This window comes from Thunnus maccoyii, chromosome 19 (assembly GCF_910596095.1).
Source record: "Thunnus maccoyii chromosome 19, fThuMac1.1, whole genome shotgun sequence".
NCBI classification, from domain to species: Eukaryota; Metazoa; Chordata; class Actinopteri; order Scombriformes; family Scombridae; genus Thunnus; species Thunnus maccoyii.
Genome location: NC_056551.1, coordinates 19,000,322 through 19,014,673, shown reverse-complemented (window position 1 = coordinate 19,014,673; position 14,352 = coordinate 19,000,322). Strand labels below are relative to the sequence as shown.

The window sequence follows — 14,352 nt, the reverse complement described above, 5'->3', positions numbered from 1 at the left end:
AATTTACTTTTGGATTAATATCTTACTTTTTAACCTCAAAGTGTTGATCGGTCTGACTTGTTTTTGTTGTTTTTTTTACCACCATCATTTTTCATTGGCTAATGTCAGCTCTACCTGCTCACTACTGCACTGGTTTTATTCATGACCAACATGACCATAACACTAATAAATCAACAGTATGAACCAATAGTAGCGACAGTAGGCCAAATAATATATTTATGCATATGTCGATTTTTCAGTATTTCAGTCTAGTCTAACTTTTGCTTTTTACCAAAGGTATATTTTAGATGCCGTCAGCTGATAATCAGTCTCTAAAAACTAGTATGAGTAACTATTATAGCATAAGATAAAGACCAGAATAGAAACTAGACATTACTAAAAATTTCAATCGGAGCGTAGAAATGCTTCTAACTTTCCAAATGTTATCGGACCAAATGGATCAAAGTCTGATAGTGAAACAAGTCATTTCGCAGGAGTTATTAAGCTCAAAAAAATGTATCCACTGTTTCGCTCCTTTTACCATGATAGTGTATGTGGGGAAAAATGCTTTTTGTGCTCAAGGCAGAGTTGTAATTCAGTTAAACTTTCACGGTTTGGCCACTATGTCAAATTGGCTTCAAAGTCTGACGCACTTCCTGGGGCCTGAGCTAGATAGCTAGGTAGAAATTACGAAAATAAATTTGTCATATCTGTAGTTTTAACAACTTTATAAAACATGATTTTAGGCAAGGTGGTTTTCTAATGCATTTGGGCACAACCATTGCCAAAACATGAACGTCTCATGTCCCCTTTAAGGTTTGATGTGATGTGCATTCAGAGAAGGTCACTGTCGTGTTTGGCTGTAATTTTCAACTTTAAAACTGTACAGACTGTGTTTTATTTATTCCTGGTAAAATGAAGATACTGCATGAAAATTCCAAGAGGAAACAACCACCAACAGTCATGTGTTCAGAGTTGTTTAGATCATGCGTCTTTCCGCTTTTACTGTGTAGAACAGTGACTGAACCTCTGATGCTGTTGGCATGTTTTATATTGAGTTGAAGACACATGAGTCTGTGTTAAGAGGAACTAGTTGTGTCTGTGCCAGTTGCACCTCACAAAATGACCACAGGATGTACAGTATGTTTGTATGTACAGTACATCGCATAGTATACAGATCATGATGAATTATATACGTGTCACCTTTATTCAGTGAAATAAAATAACATTATGCATTTATTACTCATTTGATATAAAACTTACATATTATTAATTAATAGATTGATTAATTGTTTGGTCTATAAAATGTCAGAAGATAGTGAAACATGTGCGTCACAGTCATCACATGTCTCCATACGTCTTATGTCCAAAACACAATGATTCAGTTTACTTACATAAAACAGAGAAAAGCATCAAATGCAGTCAAATGAGACGCCGAAACCAGGGAATGTTTAGTGTTTTTGAAAAATGACTTGAAAGATTAATCGATTTTCAAAATAGTTGCCAATAATTTTTCTGTCAATTGACTAATCCATTAATCGACTTATTGTCGCAGCATTAATCATAAAAGAACAATTGGTTTTGTTGGAGATTTCTGGAATATATTTTTATATTTAATTTATAGGAACATTCAAATTCATTGTTATTCTTTTTCACAGGAACTAAGGTGATACTTTTTATGTTAAATGTGAGCATGCTTCGGGTCTTCAAGTTGTAAAGAAAGAGAAACTATTATGTGCCCATTACTTAATCTAAAATACATGTGGGGACAACTTAACTGGAATTTTTTTTTTTTTTTACTGGACAAGACAGACATCAGTGAAAGTGCAACCACACCCACGTGTATTGATTCCTATTTCATATAGAATACTGCATGTTTTGTATCGAGGCTCTACTTAATAGGCTCATTAACACATTTCACTTTTTTTTTTTCTCTCTCTGTAGGAAATGACCCACTCGTGGCCTCCTCTCCTGACAGCTATACACACACCTTTCACAGAAGAACCCTCCAAGTCCCCTCTCCCAGCCAAGGTAAGAGCTTAAAGGTTGATAATTATTAAAGTGTTTCTTGATTTATGCTCACTGCTGCCCATGTGTATATAGGAGGAGGGTTTTGGTTAAACTAATCTTCTTGCAAAACCTGCCCTGCAGCATTGGCTTACCAGTTGAATGCCACTGAATGAGAGGGTGGAGGACTAAATCCTAAGTCTTGTGACACACAAAATAGTATTTTTTTTTTTAAATTTCAACTGAAGCTAATGCCATGCTTTCATGAAGTCCAAGTTACCAAACTAAAGTGCATATTTTTCAAATAACTAGTCTCTTAAGTGCAAAAATCCCTATCAGATTTTGCAAAGAAAGCGTCCATTTCTGTGGTGTGGTGAAGGGATAATCACTGGCAGTTGTGTGTTGGCTCTGGTGCCAGAATCAGTATGCCAACAACACTGCAGCTGTGCGGTGGCTTTCCCCATTATCAGATACTTTACTGAGCACATTCATGCTTTGCAAAGGATGAACCCTTTCCATTTTGGACGCATAATAAGGCACCAACTAGTGGTCATCCTGAGGTCAAATTGTCAGCTATTGTTCACAAGAAATGGACTCACATATGACTGAATTTTGATTACATTTGCTGTGGATACTCATGGTGCATAGAGGATGTGTTTGCTGACCCTTTGAACCTTCCTGTAACATTTCAAATTTCTATTTTGGACACTGAGCTTTCCTCTTGCACCACTCTCAGGTCAAATTATCAAATTTTACACACAAGATATGGTATCTTATAATGTAACCAGCAGATTTGTCATGAATTTTGATTATCCTCACAAGAAATCAATCCTTTTTAAAAGCCTTGTAGCCTTTTTCTGCACACCACACACAGGACAAAATTTTCACCACCTGCTCAAGATCAGTAAAATCATCAAGTTATAAGGCTACAACTAATAATACCTTGAATCTTGTGTCTTGAATATTGAAACATATGCCTGTTTTTTTTAGTTTAGTGTAAATGTAGTTACAATGTACAAATCTAAATCATGCAGAAGTATGACTCAGATGAAAGCTTTCTTGTTGTTTTTCTCTGTCTTCACAGGAAGCAGAGCATGTCTCTTCATGTCCAGGACAAAGTGAGTAATGAGGGAATGACGCAGAGTAGAATTTAAGGGCAGGACAAAGATGATAACATGATGATAAGTGAAAAAAAAACCAACAAATAGTTAAATAGAAATTATGTAACTGCATCACGGAAGATCAACACTGAATGAAAACCAGTTAGAATCTGTTGTGTCCGTAGTTGACATCAGATGAAACATGTGCTTTACTGCATGTAGACGAAAACTGGAGGTTTGATCATCATTGGTGACATTTGGTGTGACCTAAATCTCCCCTCTCCTCTCCTCTCCTCTCCTCTCCTCTCCTCTCCGATAGTCTCTATTCTATGTTTTCTTTTTTCTTCAAAGCAATGTTTCCATGGCAACTTGTACAACCCCTGTGGCCCATTCTGCAAACTGGCCACAAAATGCCAGAGGGGAGAAACAACCCTACAATTTTCTCTCAAATTAACCTCAGCTAAGAGAAAGCTATGAACATGTAGAGGAGAGGAATAGTAAACTTTCACTATTTTCTATCCTTCTCCTTCACTGATGTCAAATGTTTTGTATCCTTTACACTCCTTTATTTTCATTGACCTTTTAGATTTTTCTTTCACCAGTAGCTTGTTTTCATCCATCACCTACTATACCCATTTCAGCACATTTCCTTTCTCTCTTTTCTTGAATTTTGGTGCTTATCGGTGGATATTTACTCAGTGCAATCCAATACAAAAGCTCATGTTTTGTTGTAAATTTGCAATTACCACCATAATTGAAAATGTATGTAACAATTATTCTATTGTAGGAGATGAACTTTAAAAATGAAGCTCAGGTCAGTCAGTTCAGTCAGTTCAGTATTAAACTTTCATGAAGCAAATTTCATCTTATATCAAGTGATTCTATTTGTCTGACCAGTTATTATCATACTAATGTTTATATAGTAAGTTTTCCAGCAGCATTGGCTAATCTAAGCATGACAAAAATACTTTGTGTCTAGCCTGTGTTTTATTTAAAGTAACATTGAACAAGAACAAGTTTTTTGTGCAAGAGGTGTGGAATTTAGGAAGGTCAGTAGTTTGGGAAATGCTAACAAAACATTCTGGTTACTGTGTTATTATAATGACGCTCACTGACTGCAAATTTACCGGATTGTAGCAATGAAAACACCAGTCTGTTCTTCTTGACAGGAGTGATGTAGATATCTTGATTGATTCAGGACTTTAGGAAGTTAATAAAGTACAGCAACTGTTGTACAATCTTTGTTCCAGGAGATTTGGCTGTATGTCATTTGTAGTTGTTTCCTTTTCTATAGATAAAATATTAGATTTTATGTTGAAATAGATGCAATGTTGAATCTACCAGGAAGCAAATGACACTTGGGATGTCTTGGGAGATCACTTTTGACTGCAGATCAGTTTTCTTTCTAGTGTTTAAGTAAGTTATAATCTGTAAAATTAGTGATAGTCAGTCAGTGTTTTTTTACAGTGACATGTACTGTACTTCTGTTTCTTTTGTTGGACTAATATCTATTTTCTCTGTTTTTTTTCCCAGAAAAGTGTGACTACTCTTCTACAGATCCATCCCATCTCAACCAGAAGAGCTCATCGTAAGTGACATGGGTCTTAAAAAAAAAAATTTCTTTCTTTTTAATTTCAAAATATGACAGAAGATGTGCAACTGAACTATGAGAGGCAGAGACAGGGACCACTGACAGTTATGGAACCTGAAAGAGCCAGTTGAGTAATTGATTTTCATGCTACATAATGAAAACAGTGTTTATCAGCTGGTTGCAGTGTGCTGTGAATTAAACTTAGGTCAAACCCCATCTATTGCATCAGTTCACATCAAAAATACAGATTTATCAGAAGAAGGCATTGCAACTAAAAAAAAAAGCCCAACAAATATTTTTATAAAAACATTTCTAAGATAATCAAAGTACCGATCATTTCTCCTCATCAGTTGTTCCCTAGTACATGATGTTTACTAAATGTATTGTTTAGCAGCACATCTAGGGCATGTAAGCCACAATGTTAGTGACTTCATTATAACAGTAACACTTTTATGTAATATATATTGTGGTGTTTTCTTGCTCTGTATATGTGCTGTAGTTCATTCGAAGCAGCACATTCCAGCGGGGTAGAGTCTGCAAGCTCCAGCGACTCGGAGAGTAGTTCAAGATCAGAGTCGGACAGTGAAAGTGCCACCGAGGAGCCACCTCAACCACCAGCGAGCAGCTCAGTTAAAACTGAGGTAATTTGCTGCTTGTCCTTTTAGTATATTGACACATATTGAATAAAGCGGTTACTCCCCCCCCCCCCTTTTTTTTAAAAATCTTAATTTGTGTCTATTTATAGCCTGATGCTCCAGCAGTGACCCGCGGCGACTGGCAGTTGGGGAACTGGATCAGGTCCAACCAACAGAACTCCAGCACTGAAAGTCAAGACGTCTCTGAGAGTCCCGCACACAAACAGTTACAGCCTACTCATAGCTCCAAGCACTCCAGTGTAGAGGTGATCGACCCCACCAGGGAGTCTAAACCTCAGCTTTCTTCTCACCAAAAAGAGTTCATTGACAACCTTCCCAAACCCCAGCAGTGTAGTGAAAGCTCTCAGGATGACTATTGCCAGAAAAGTAGCCAAAAACCCCCCTCTGTTGAACTTAACAACTGTACCACTTCCAGGAAACTTTCAGGCAACGCACGCCCCTCCAAACCGGTGAAGGCAGCTTGTTCAGATCACACTGAAGCAGCTCTCGGTGTGAAATCTGAGGAAGTAGTAGCCACACGAGACAAAGACCCCTGTTTCACAGATAGACCCAAGGTGAAAACGAAAACGGGTCATTGCAAGAAAAGCAAGGATAGCGGTGACGCTAAAAGAGACAGTAAGAGGACTTCTAAACACACCTCACTCGACAAGCGAAAGGCTGAATCAGAGCCACGGCCTGACGTCACGCCGGTCCCGTACGGTCAATGTCCATCTTGTGGTGTGAGATATCCTAACCCCTGCTCCTGCCCCACTCCAAGTCCTGCTCAGCCCGCTCAGCCTGCGCAGCCTGACCAGCTGTCTCTGGCCCCTCCAGTCAGAATCAGTTGTAACATACCCAAGGCAGACACCATCTGCCAGAAGATGCCTCACAAAACTTCATGCCCTGCAACCCCAAAGCACTCAGAGAAGACTGGGCATGCTGCCAAAGGTTCTCGGGATCCCTATAGGCCTCCTAGATCCCTGCTGGTGAAGATTGATCTCAGTCTGCTCTCAAGAGTCCCCCAGACCTCAGGCACTCACCAAAGGATACCCAGCAATACAAAGAGACCGGCCCTGGTCGTAGAGCAAGAAGGAGGAGGCAATGACGCCTCTACAACACACAAACACACCAAAACCAGCAAAAAGAGTATACTTCAAAATGTGAGAAATATAAGGATCACATATATGTACACAGTGAAAGTCCTATTTTTATTTTTAATCTGTGATTTAATGTCTTCTAGGTTGAGGTAGACAATAAAACTCTTCCCAGGAAGAAACAGAGACTGGATAACAAGAATACCTCATCAACTAATGCTTCTATCAAACTGGAGTAGGTCCACTAAATCACAGGCATCCCATTCATTTATTTAGATAACAGTAACCTTTTTTCATTTTGTGTGTGTGTATGAATCAGTCTTTCCAGTCCAAGAGTCCAATCAGCTCAAACAAGCTTTCTGATCTTTGTCATTTTACAGAAGTTCCAGCAATCCAACGGAGGATCAGGAGAGAAAGAAGGCCAAGAAAAATCCTGTAAATTTGCAGCAGCCTCCAACACCCAAAGACACTAATAAAGACTCAAAGTCACACAAACGCTGTTCTGGGGAGACCCAGGAGTCCAGTAAAGAGGCTGTAAAGAGAAAAGACTCCCACAAGCACAAGAAGAGCAGTGGAAAACACACACAGTGCCCACATGTCGAAAAGGTAACCGTCACGATATGCACACCTACCCCGTGCATATTAAGTTCGTACAGTGCTTCTTTTCCCTAGATGTTAGACGTGTTGCCAGTGAAGAGGGCTTATTAATTAACCTTTTTAGGCCAATTATGACATGAACAGGGAAACTATTTAAATTTTTAACCCATTTTCTGCCTCGCAACGCTAGCAGAAACCCCCAAAGAGCAGCCTTGCCGTCCCATCTTCTTCACAGCCCACCAGGGAAACTGTGACCAACAGGCCTTTGCTCAGATTTGATGACAGGTAAGATTCATTTCTGGGGCTGCTAAGTTGTTCTAAATCACAGTTTGTTTTTTTTTTATTTGTGTCTCCTCAAAGTCTGCCTGTGTCTCGACCTAGCTGAAACTGCAATAATTCTTCTGTTTCCAGATTTTCCCCTGTGGGGGAAAAATCCTCACAACAGAGACAGTTTTGAGATCTTTCCCACAGACGTGTAAAAGACAGTGTCGTTTTTGGCAGCGTATTCCAACCTTTGAAAACAAAGTTTGATGCTACGTGGTGCCACCTAATGGGAACATAATAGAACAGCACTCCTGCTGTGTTTTGAAAAGTGACAGTAAGAGGTAGAACGACTGTCATATTTAGAAAGATGATACAGTGTTTTCACACCTATAAGTGAAAGTATAATCAATTATGTGTCACTGTAATCATTTTAGAGCAACTCTTTATATGAATATGAGCCCATTTTTTCTCCTGTGTGACCTCTCTCTCCTCAACTTTCTTTGAAGGTTTTGGGTTTAAATAACTTTTGCCTGTTTCTGTACACATCAGTATAATCAGACTCAAGGATGCAATGCAACCACAGTGCTACACCCACGTGTAAACGTAGTGATCATTGCTGTTCTCTATCAGCTGAGTTGATGGGTGATATTTAGGGAGTGGGGGAGGCAATGAAGACTTTTAATTCATTCAGTTGTCTTGACAGTTTTTCATACAAACTGAGATGGTTATAGGCGCAGCTTAAACACTGAAGTGTATTATGTCAACAACAGTATGTTAGCAGGACAGTGTTTTTTAACCTTTTGTAGTAAATTTAATTTGTTATGTAAGTTTAAGTTTTTTCAACAACTGATTATCACCAGGAGACTGTCTGATTTTATATAAGCTCTTATAAGCCACGACTTCATTCACAAATTCAAAAAGTAACTCAGTAATTGGCAGTCGACAGTAAACAGAGCAACATTTCTTGGTCGTTATTCAAGATATTTTCAGATTTTAATGAAAATGCTGCCACAGTTTTAATTAAAAGCTGTGCACTTATTTTGTTTCAGTGACAACAACTTTTATCGTGTTATGAATCGTTAGTCATATACTGTAATGTTGTTAGTCACTGTGTCTCTCACCTGCAGGCAATATCCAGTGAAGCATTACATAAAGGAGGCCAAAAGACTGAAACACAAAGCAGATGCAGAGGTAGGTTTCTCTTTTTGTTCCTTTTTTTATGTTCATTTTCTTACATTACTGCAGTTTAAGCAGTAATACAAGTAGCTAAAAACCATATTCTGTGTGTTTGTTTCTCTCTACCTTCAGTCAGATAAGCTCAGTAAAGCTTTGAACTACCTGGATGCAGCCATGTACTTCGTCGAGAGCGGCATCGCAATGGAAAAAGATCCACAGATTTCAATGTCTTCCTACACCATGTTTGCAGAGACTGTAGAACTCCTCAAGTAAGAGAAACACGTTCATTAGATATTTTCTGCACTATTTTGTAATTATTAATTTGCGTGTTTTCCAACCCATAGAGTGCTAGCTATATAGCATTTTAAGCTATAACATGAAGATGAATGTGATTCCTGCATTAGTTTTACTACCACATTTTCCACTCTCACAGGTTTGTACTGAAACTTAAAAACACAGTGGACCCCTCTGCTCCACCTGCAGAAAAGGACTTTTTAGCTTTATGGTAAGTTGATGATTTTTGTGCCCCTGACATTACTGGTTAGGATTTATTTTTGTCTTTTCTTTTGTCTCTGTTTTGGATTTTAAGCTTGCTATCAACTTTTTGTTTCTTATGTAAAGAGGGCAGACTTTGCTGGTTTGATTTTATTCATGTCAGAGATATGTTTATGTTCATGTTGTAGGTTATGCTGCTGTTAAGTTGTAGTGCGTTATATTAGAAACTTGCTGAAATATGAGAAACAAGAGCAACTTATTGTATGTATGAGTTACTTCTGATAGCATTTATGTTGACGGGCAGTATAGACATTTTATTTTAATGTTCATTTATAAATCTGCAAATCAGTTCAGTACATTAGATTTATACTGTAAACTTTGTTTTATTGCTTAATCTCTGTCCAAACTTTTAAAATAAGAAAACACACTTGTTAAAGTTGTAAATTGGAGAAAATTTTGTCTGCTGAACCACCTGTGAAGCTTTAACTTTAATATGTTAGATTTTACCAGCAGTAACTGGTACGCTTGTACCAAACTGTTCTCCAGTTTGGTAAATTATTCTCACACATTTGAAGATTTTAGGTTGGATTAGATTCAATTTTATCATCATTGCACACAGTAGGTACCAGTACAACGACATGCATTATCTTTACCTTTTTGCCTTTTTTCTTCTTTCATGAATCATGTGAATTATGAACGAATCAGTCATCAATAACGTTTAATTGTGTCTTATAGTTTGAAGTGCCAGTCTCTCCTGCAGATGGCCATGTTTCACCACAAACACAAAACTGCACTCAAGTATTCAAAGACCCTCACTGATCATTTCAATGTAAGTACTAAGCTTTTCCTACAATTATTACTAGTTTTGTAATTGTTTAGGTAACAAACTAATGAACACTAAATGTTCAATGGAAAAGTTTGTTAATATTTCATTTCGTTGATTAAATTTGGACCTTTTTCAGAACTCTGCTCAGGCAACACAGGATCCTTCTGTCTGCACATTAAAGTAAGTCTGCTTTACATTCACTGTTTATCGCTTTAATCTATCACAGGTGAAGCTTTCTGCTTACCCTCCTCTTCTTTTTGCCTCCGTCTCCGTTAGAGGCATAGACACCCCGTCCCCTACGCCCAACATGCCGTCTCCAGCCAGCACATCCAGCAGCTCAGGTCCTGGCTCCAGCCGCAGCGGGTTGGTTGTGGGCCCTGTTGGCAGCACTGTGGCAGTTCCCCAGGCCATTGAACAAGTGGCATTCACCTATGTCAACATCACTACGTTATTCTTGAGCGCTCATGACATCTGGGAGCAGGCGGAGGAGCTGGCACACAAAGGCAGCGGTAAGAGCGGACGGAAAAGGAGCGGTGTGGCTAAACTTTTCAGCTGAATCTGAATGTGTTGTCAGAATTTAAGAATAAGCTCCTTTATATTCATAGTGGCACATAAAAAATCATCAGAAACCTCTGGTGTAGACAGGAAGTTATGACAAAATGACTAGAGGTTTTATTCCATGCGTTCTTCCTTGTCCCAACCTGGCAGCCTACATCACCCACAATGCAAGTGACATCACTTGAGGCAATTTGTCAGATTTCACTCAGCTCCCTCTGGAGCCACAAAAGGCTTTATGCTCCTTTTTCCACATATGCAGTAGCTACTCCCCAAGACCTGTAAACAGACTTTGATGTGTAAAATCAGTGGATTTCCTCTTTAACAAATAAATGAAGCCAAAAATGTTACAGATTCCATGTTTGAACCAGCGTTGCCAATTATTTTCAGTGGAAAGTAGCTAAAACCTGCTCCGAGAGTTGCTAGATGACATCATGCGATAATTTACATGTATGTGATGTCTTGATATAACTACATATATATTTACACAAGATTTTTTTAAAAAATTAAATAAAATGAAGTCCAACTAAAATGTTAATATGTCATTAGCTGCTATCATCTCTTCAATCTGCATCTAAATCTTCCTCCAATATCAAACTATTTAATGCAGGCTGCTGTATAGACTGTGGAACTGAAGTATGAACAGAAAACAAACACTGGAGTAAATTCAGTCTTGTAAATTCTAATTTAACTTAAATAAGTCAAGTTAAATCATAGATAATAATAATAAATAAATAAATAAAAAAAATTACCCAGACAAACAGTGAGGATCAAAGACACACATTCACATCTAATTCATGTTTCTGTCTGGCTGATGATTGGTCGAAAAGTTGTTTGATTTGTTGCTAGGCACTTCTTCAGAAAGAAAAAAATGTGACTAAAGGAGTCACATTGGTCTGAACGTGTATAATAAGACTATTGATGGAGAATCCTGATAACTAATCATCAGTATGTTAGTGCTGCTAAGAGGAGTCTTCAGAATATTTATGTTAATGAATGTTTTATTATTTCTGTTTGTGTTTCAGGTTTGCTGACAGAGCTGGACACTGTTATGGGCCCGTTGAGTTTAACTTCCAGTATGAGCTCCGTGGTCCGTTACACAAGACAAGGCGTCCACTGGCTACGGCTGGACAGCCACAAGGTAAAGTGACCAACAGTCCGCTCCTCCCGCTAGATGCCTACAAACCATTTGACGCTGACACCGGTCTCTGGGGTCGACACCAGATTACACATCTGCCAGCTGTGTTTTTCTACTTTCACATGGACATTAACTCATCTCGTCAAAAAAGGGAGACGCAGATATCATCTCACGTCTGTGGAATTTCCACTTTTGAACATCACACTCGTTCGTTTGTTCTTCTCTCCATTTCTCTTTCTCTCTGGCACAAAAAAATATGGGCTGCATCTGGTGTCTTTGCAAGATTTAACATGCCTTCCTGTTCTTTTATCATGTCATGGACGAGGCTTTACTGAGGAGTCCCCTCAACTAAATTCAGATGGAAACACATCAAATATAACCAAAAGTGCCGTTTGGTGGCTCTACGATTCTACTCAGCTTTATCACATGGTTGCGACGGTGCAGACACTAACACAGATCTTATTTATTATTATTATTACGATCACAACACTATTATGGTTTATAACTCACAGACAGTAATCACAAGGTCTGAATGAAAATACCTGGTAAAGGCACTTAAATCATGTCTGAAAAGTATCATGTTTAAACTCAACACCACACAGTTTATTTTATTTAATTTGAGATGAAGTTTCCCTGTTTCAGTCTGAATGATTGGTTTGATTTGGATTTTGGATTTTTTCTTAACCACAAATCACTGTCAGGATCACCCAAGAGTTGTTTTTTTTTTAGAACATTTCAGCTCCTCACAACATTGGTATCATAATGGTGTTTTTTCCTTTAAGAGAACAGGTGTGACATGGTTTAATCTTGACTGTAGGAAGTAGAGATCAATCAAACACAGGGACAATGTTGCTGCTAAAAATGGATCAAGTGTGCAAAAGCACCAGGTAGTAATAAAAAATAAAAAAAAACGTTTAATTTATTCAGTTTAGATAATACTTTAGATAATTCCTGGTTTACATATGTAATTTCAGTTTGCAAATTAGTGTTGTCAGATGTAGAGATTTAACCCTGATACACATCACGTTTGAAACACACTTCTTGTGCAATAAGTATATTGATTTAAAAAAAAAATAAAAAAGAAAAGGAAAAAAAACATGCAACATTCAGACTTATTTGTCCTCAGAAGACTCAAAAAAAAAAATTGAAAATAGGTTGAATCATAATATGAGATTATGAAGAGGTTGCCTCATAACAAAGATGAATCTGGACACAGATTATAATCTGCACATGAGTAATGATGAAGAGGAGGCAGAGTAGGAAAGATTGTGATAACCTGTACAACATTATCAGACTGTGTAAAGGATGTAAAGATGCTGTTTTTCAACATAAGTTGCTTATTAAAAGTTGTTTTGTATCAGATGGAACTGAAGCCTTAATGGATTTCACAGTATAACCATTTCTTAAGTCCGACCTTTTCTGCTTCAGTAAGACGTTAGTTTGACTTTTGTCCGCGTGAGACTGAATGATGATTGGAAGTTTTTTCTGAGAGCTGGTAGACTCGCGCTTCTGATGTCACACTGTTTTGGTTTGTGGTTGACTTCTGCCGCTCGGGGGTCTTAAGAGAGGAGGTGTCATCTTTTTTTTTTTTTTTTCTGGCTGTAGCGCTGCTGCTGGTAGTTTCAGACCAAAGCAGACTTGATTTTTATCCTCTTCATCTTCGTTTATAATTTTTTTTGCACTTGTGTCCTCCTTCTATTGAAAATCGAACAACATGCGAGAACAAAAAAAAAAAAAAGAGGGAATAATCTTACACCCGTCTTTCTTTAGGTATAGTGGTGGATATAGTGGTTCACATCGGCCGTATTTGTCAGTTTGAGTTACCTTTTCAATTAAAGTGGGACGACCACAAGTCATTTAACAGAAAAACTACAGTCCTGTTCCCTTTATTTGTTTTTTTGCACCGATAAGCTGCTTTCCTGTAAATGTTTCCCATGCTTCTGTTAGGTCGCAAAATGTTTCCTAGATGTGTGGGAGTAGAATAAATGGCCAAAACTATTACGCTTATTAAAGAATGCACTTTTTTTTTTTTTTTTTTGAGTATATATTCAGTTAATTTCAGTGTGCTTTTTGGACAAAAGGAAACCCAAGACCGGCAGGACTGTGCTAGTCTTCACTCTTGTTTGTTGTATCTTTTAAATACAAGCAATAAAGCGTGCGTTTTGTTGGCTCAGAAATTAAGTGAGGTGTTGTTATCACAGGCTCTTGCTAATAATACACAAGGGGATACAGAAATAATCAGTATGAAATAATGATGTAGGAAAAGATACATTAGTTTGGACTAGCGCTTTTAAAATAGCGCATTTCTTGAAATGATTGCTTATTGGGGTTTTTGACATTTTTCGCTTGTGCTAAATTCAGTTGGTGTGTTCGTGCAATTGAAACGATAAAAGGGCTATAGAAGGATCACACAGTGTTCCTAACTTTATTTTCTCACATAAATGATAAAGTGATATTTTTTTAAGTAAGGAGCGAGTACACTGGTGCCATGGCATTTGGGATTATTTTTATGTACAGCAGGCTGCTATAGAAATGATCGTTAGAGTCTCTCACCACAATGTCTTCACTGCACACGAGTTGAAACCACCAGTTTTGGCATTTGACATTCATAAGTAGTGCAACTTCATATGTTTTTTTTTTTTTTTTTGTCTTGTCTTCCAACCTGTGGCTTTTATTTCCATTATCCTTGACTGTTGGTGCTTCGTTTATGAATTTCTCTGCAACAAGTTTACACTTCTTGTCCAAATAATTATTTACTGGAAAAAATGTTAAGAAAGGCTTTTTGAAGGATGCGTTTTTTCCTTTTTGTGAAATATGTAAAGAATTTGTGTTGCAGTGTACAGAGATGAATAAACACTGGAAAATAATTTGTTTTACTTTTTATTTTTCTCAAAG

The 14,352-nt window shown here is 37.8% G+C and overlaps 1 protein-coding gene across 2 annotated transcripts in view; it reads left to right on the top strand.

Moving 5' to 3' along the window:
* Positions 1-14,324, top strand: part of aff1 (AF4/FMR2 family, member 1) — a 28,555-nt gene extending 14,231 nt beyond the window's left edge. The window contains exons 5-19 of one of the 2 annotated variants that reach the window (XM_042396006.1): positions 1,924-2,010; positions 3,071-3,104; positions 4,620-4,674; positions 5,177-5,318; positions 5,423-6,472; positions 6,553-6,641; positions 6,787-7,012; positions 7,194-7,288; positions 8,395-8,458; positions 8,576-8,712; positions 8,877-8,948; positions 9,674-9,767; positions 9,901-9,944; positions 10,041-10,273; positions 11,345-14,324. In XM_042396006.1, coding sequence (XP_042251940.1) covers positions 1,924-2,010; positions 3,071-3,104; positions 4,620-4,674; positions 5,177-5,318; positions 5,423-6,472; positions 6,553-6,641; positions 6,787-7,012; positions 7,194-7,288; positions 8,395-8,458; positions 8,576-8,712; positions 8,877-8,948; positions 9,674-9,767; positions 9,901-9,944; positions 10,041-10,273; positions 11,345-11,469 — 2,547 coding nt within the window. In that variant the 3' untranslated portion in view covers positions 11,470-14,324. The remainder of the gene's footprint in view (positions 1-1,923; positions 2,011-3,070; positions 3,105-4,619; positions 4,675-5,176; positions 5,319-5,422; positions 6,473-6,552; positions 6,642-6,786; positions 7,013-7,193; positions 7,289-8,394; positions 8,459-8,575; positions 8,713-8,876; positions 8,949-9,673; positions 9,768-9,900; positions 9,945-10,040; positions 10,274-11,344) is intronic. The other variant, XM_042396007.1, reaches the window with a different exon arrangement.
* The last annotated feature ends 28 nt before the right edge of the window (positions 14,325-14,352 follow it).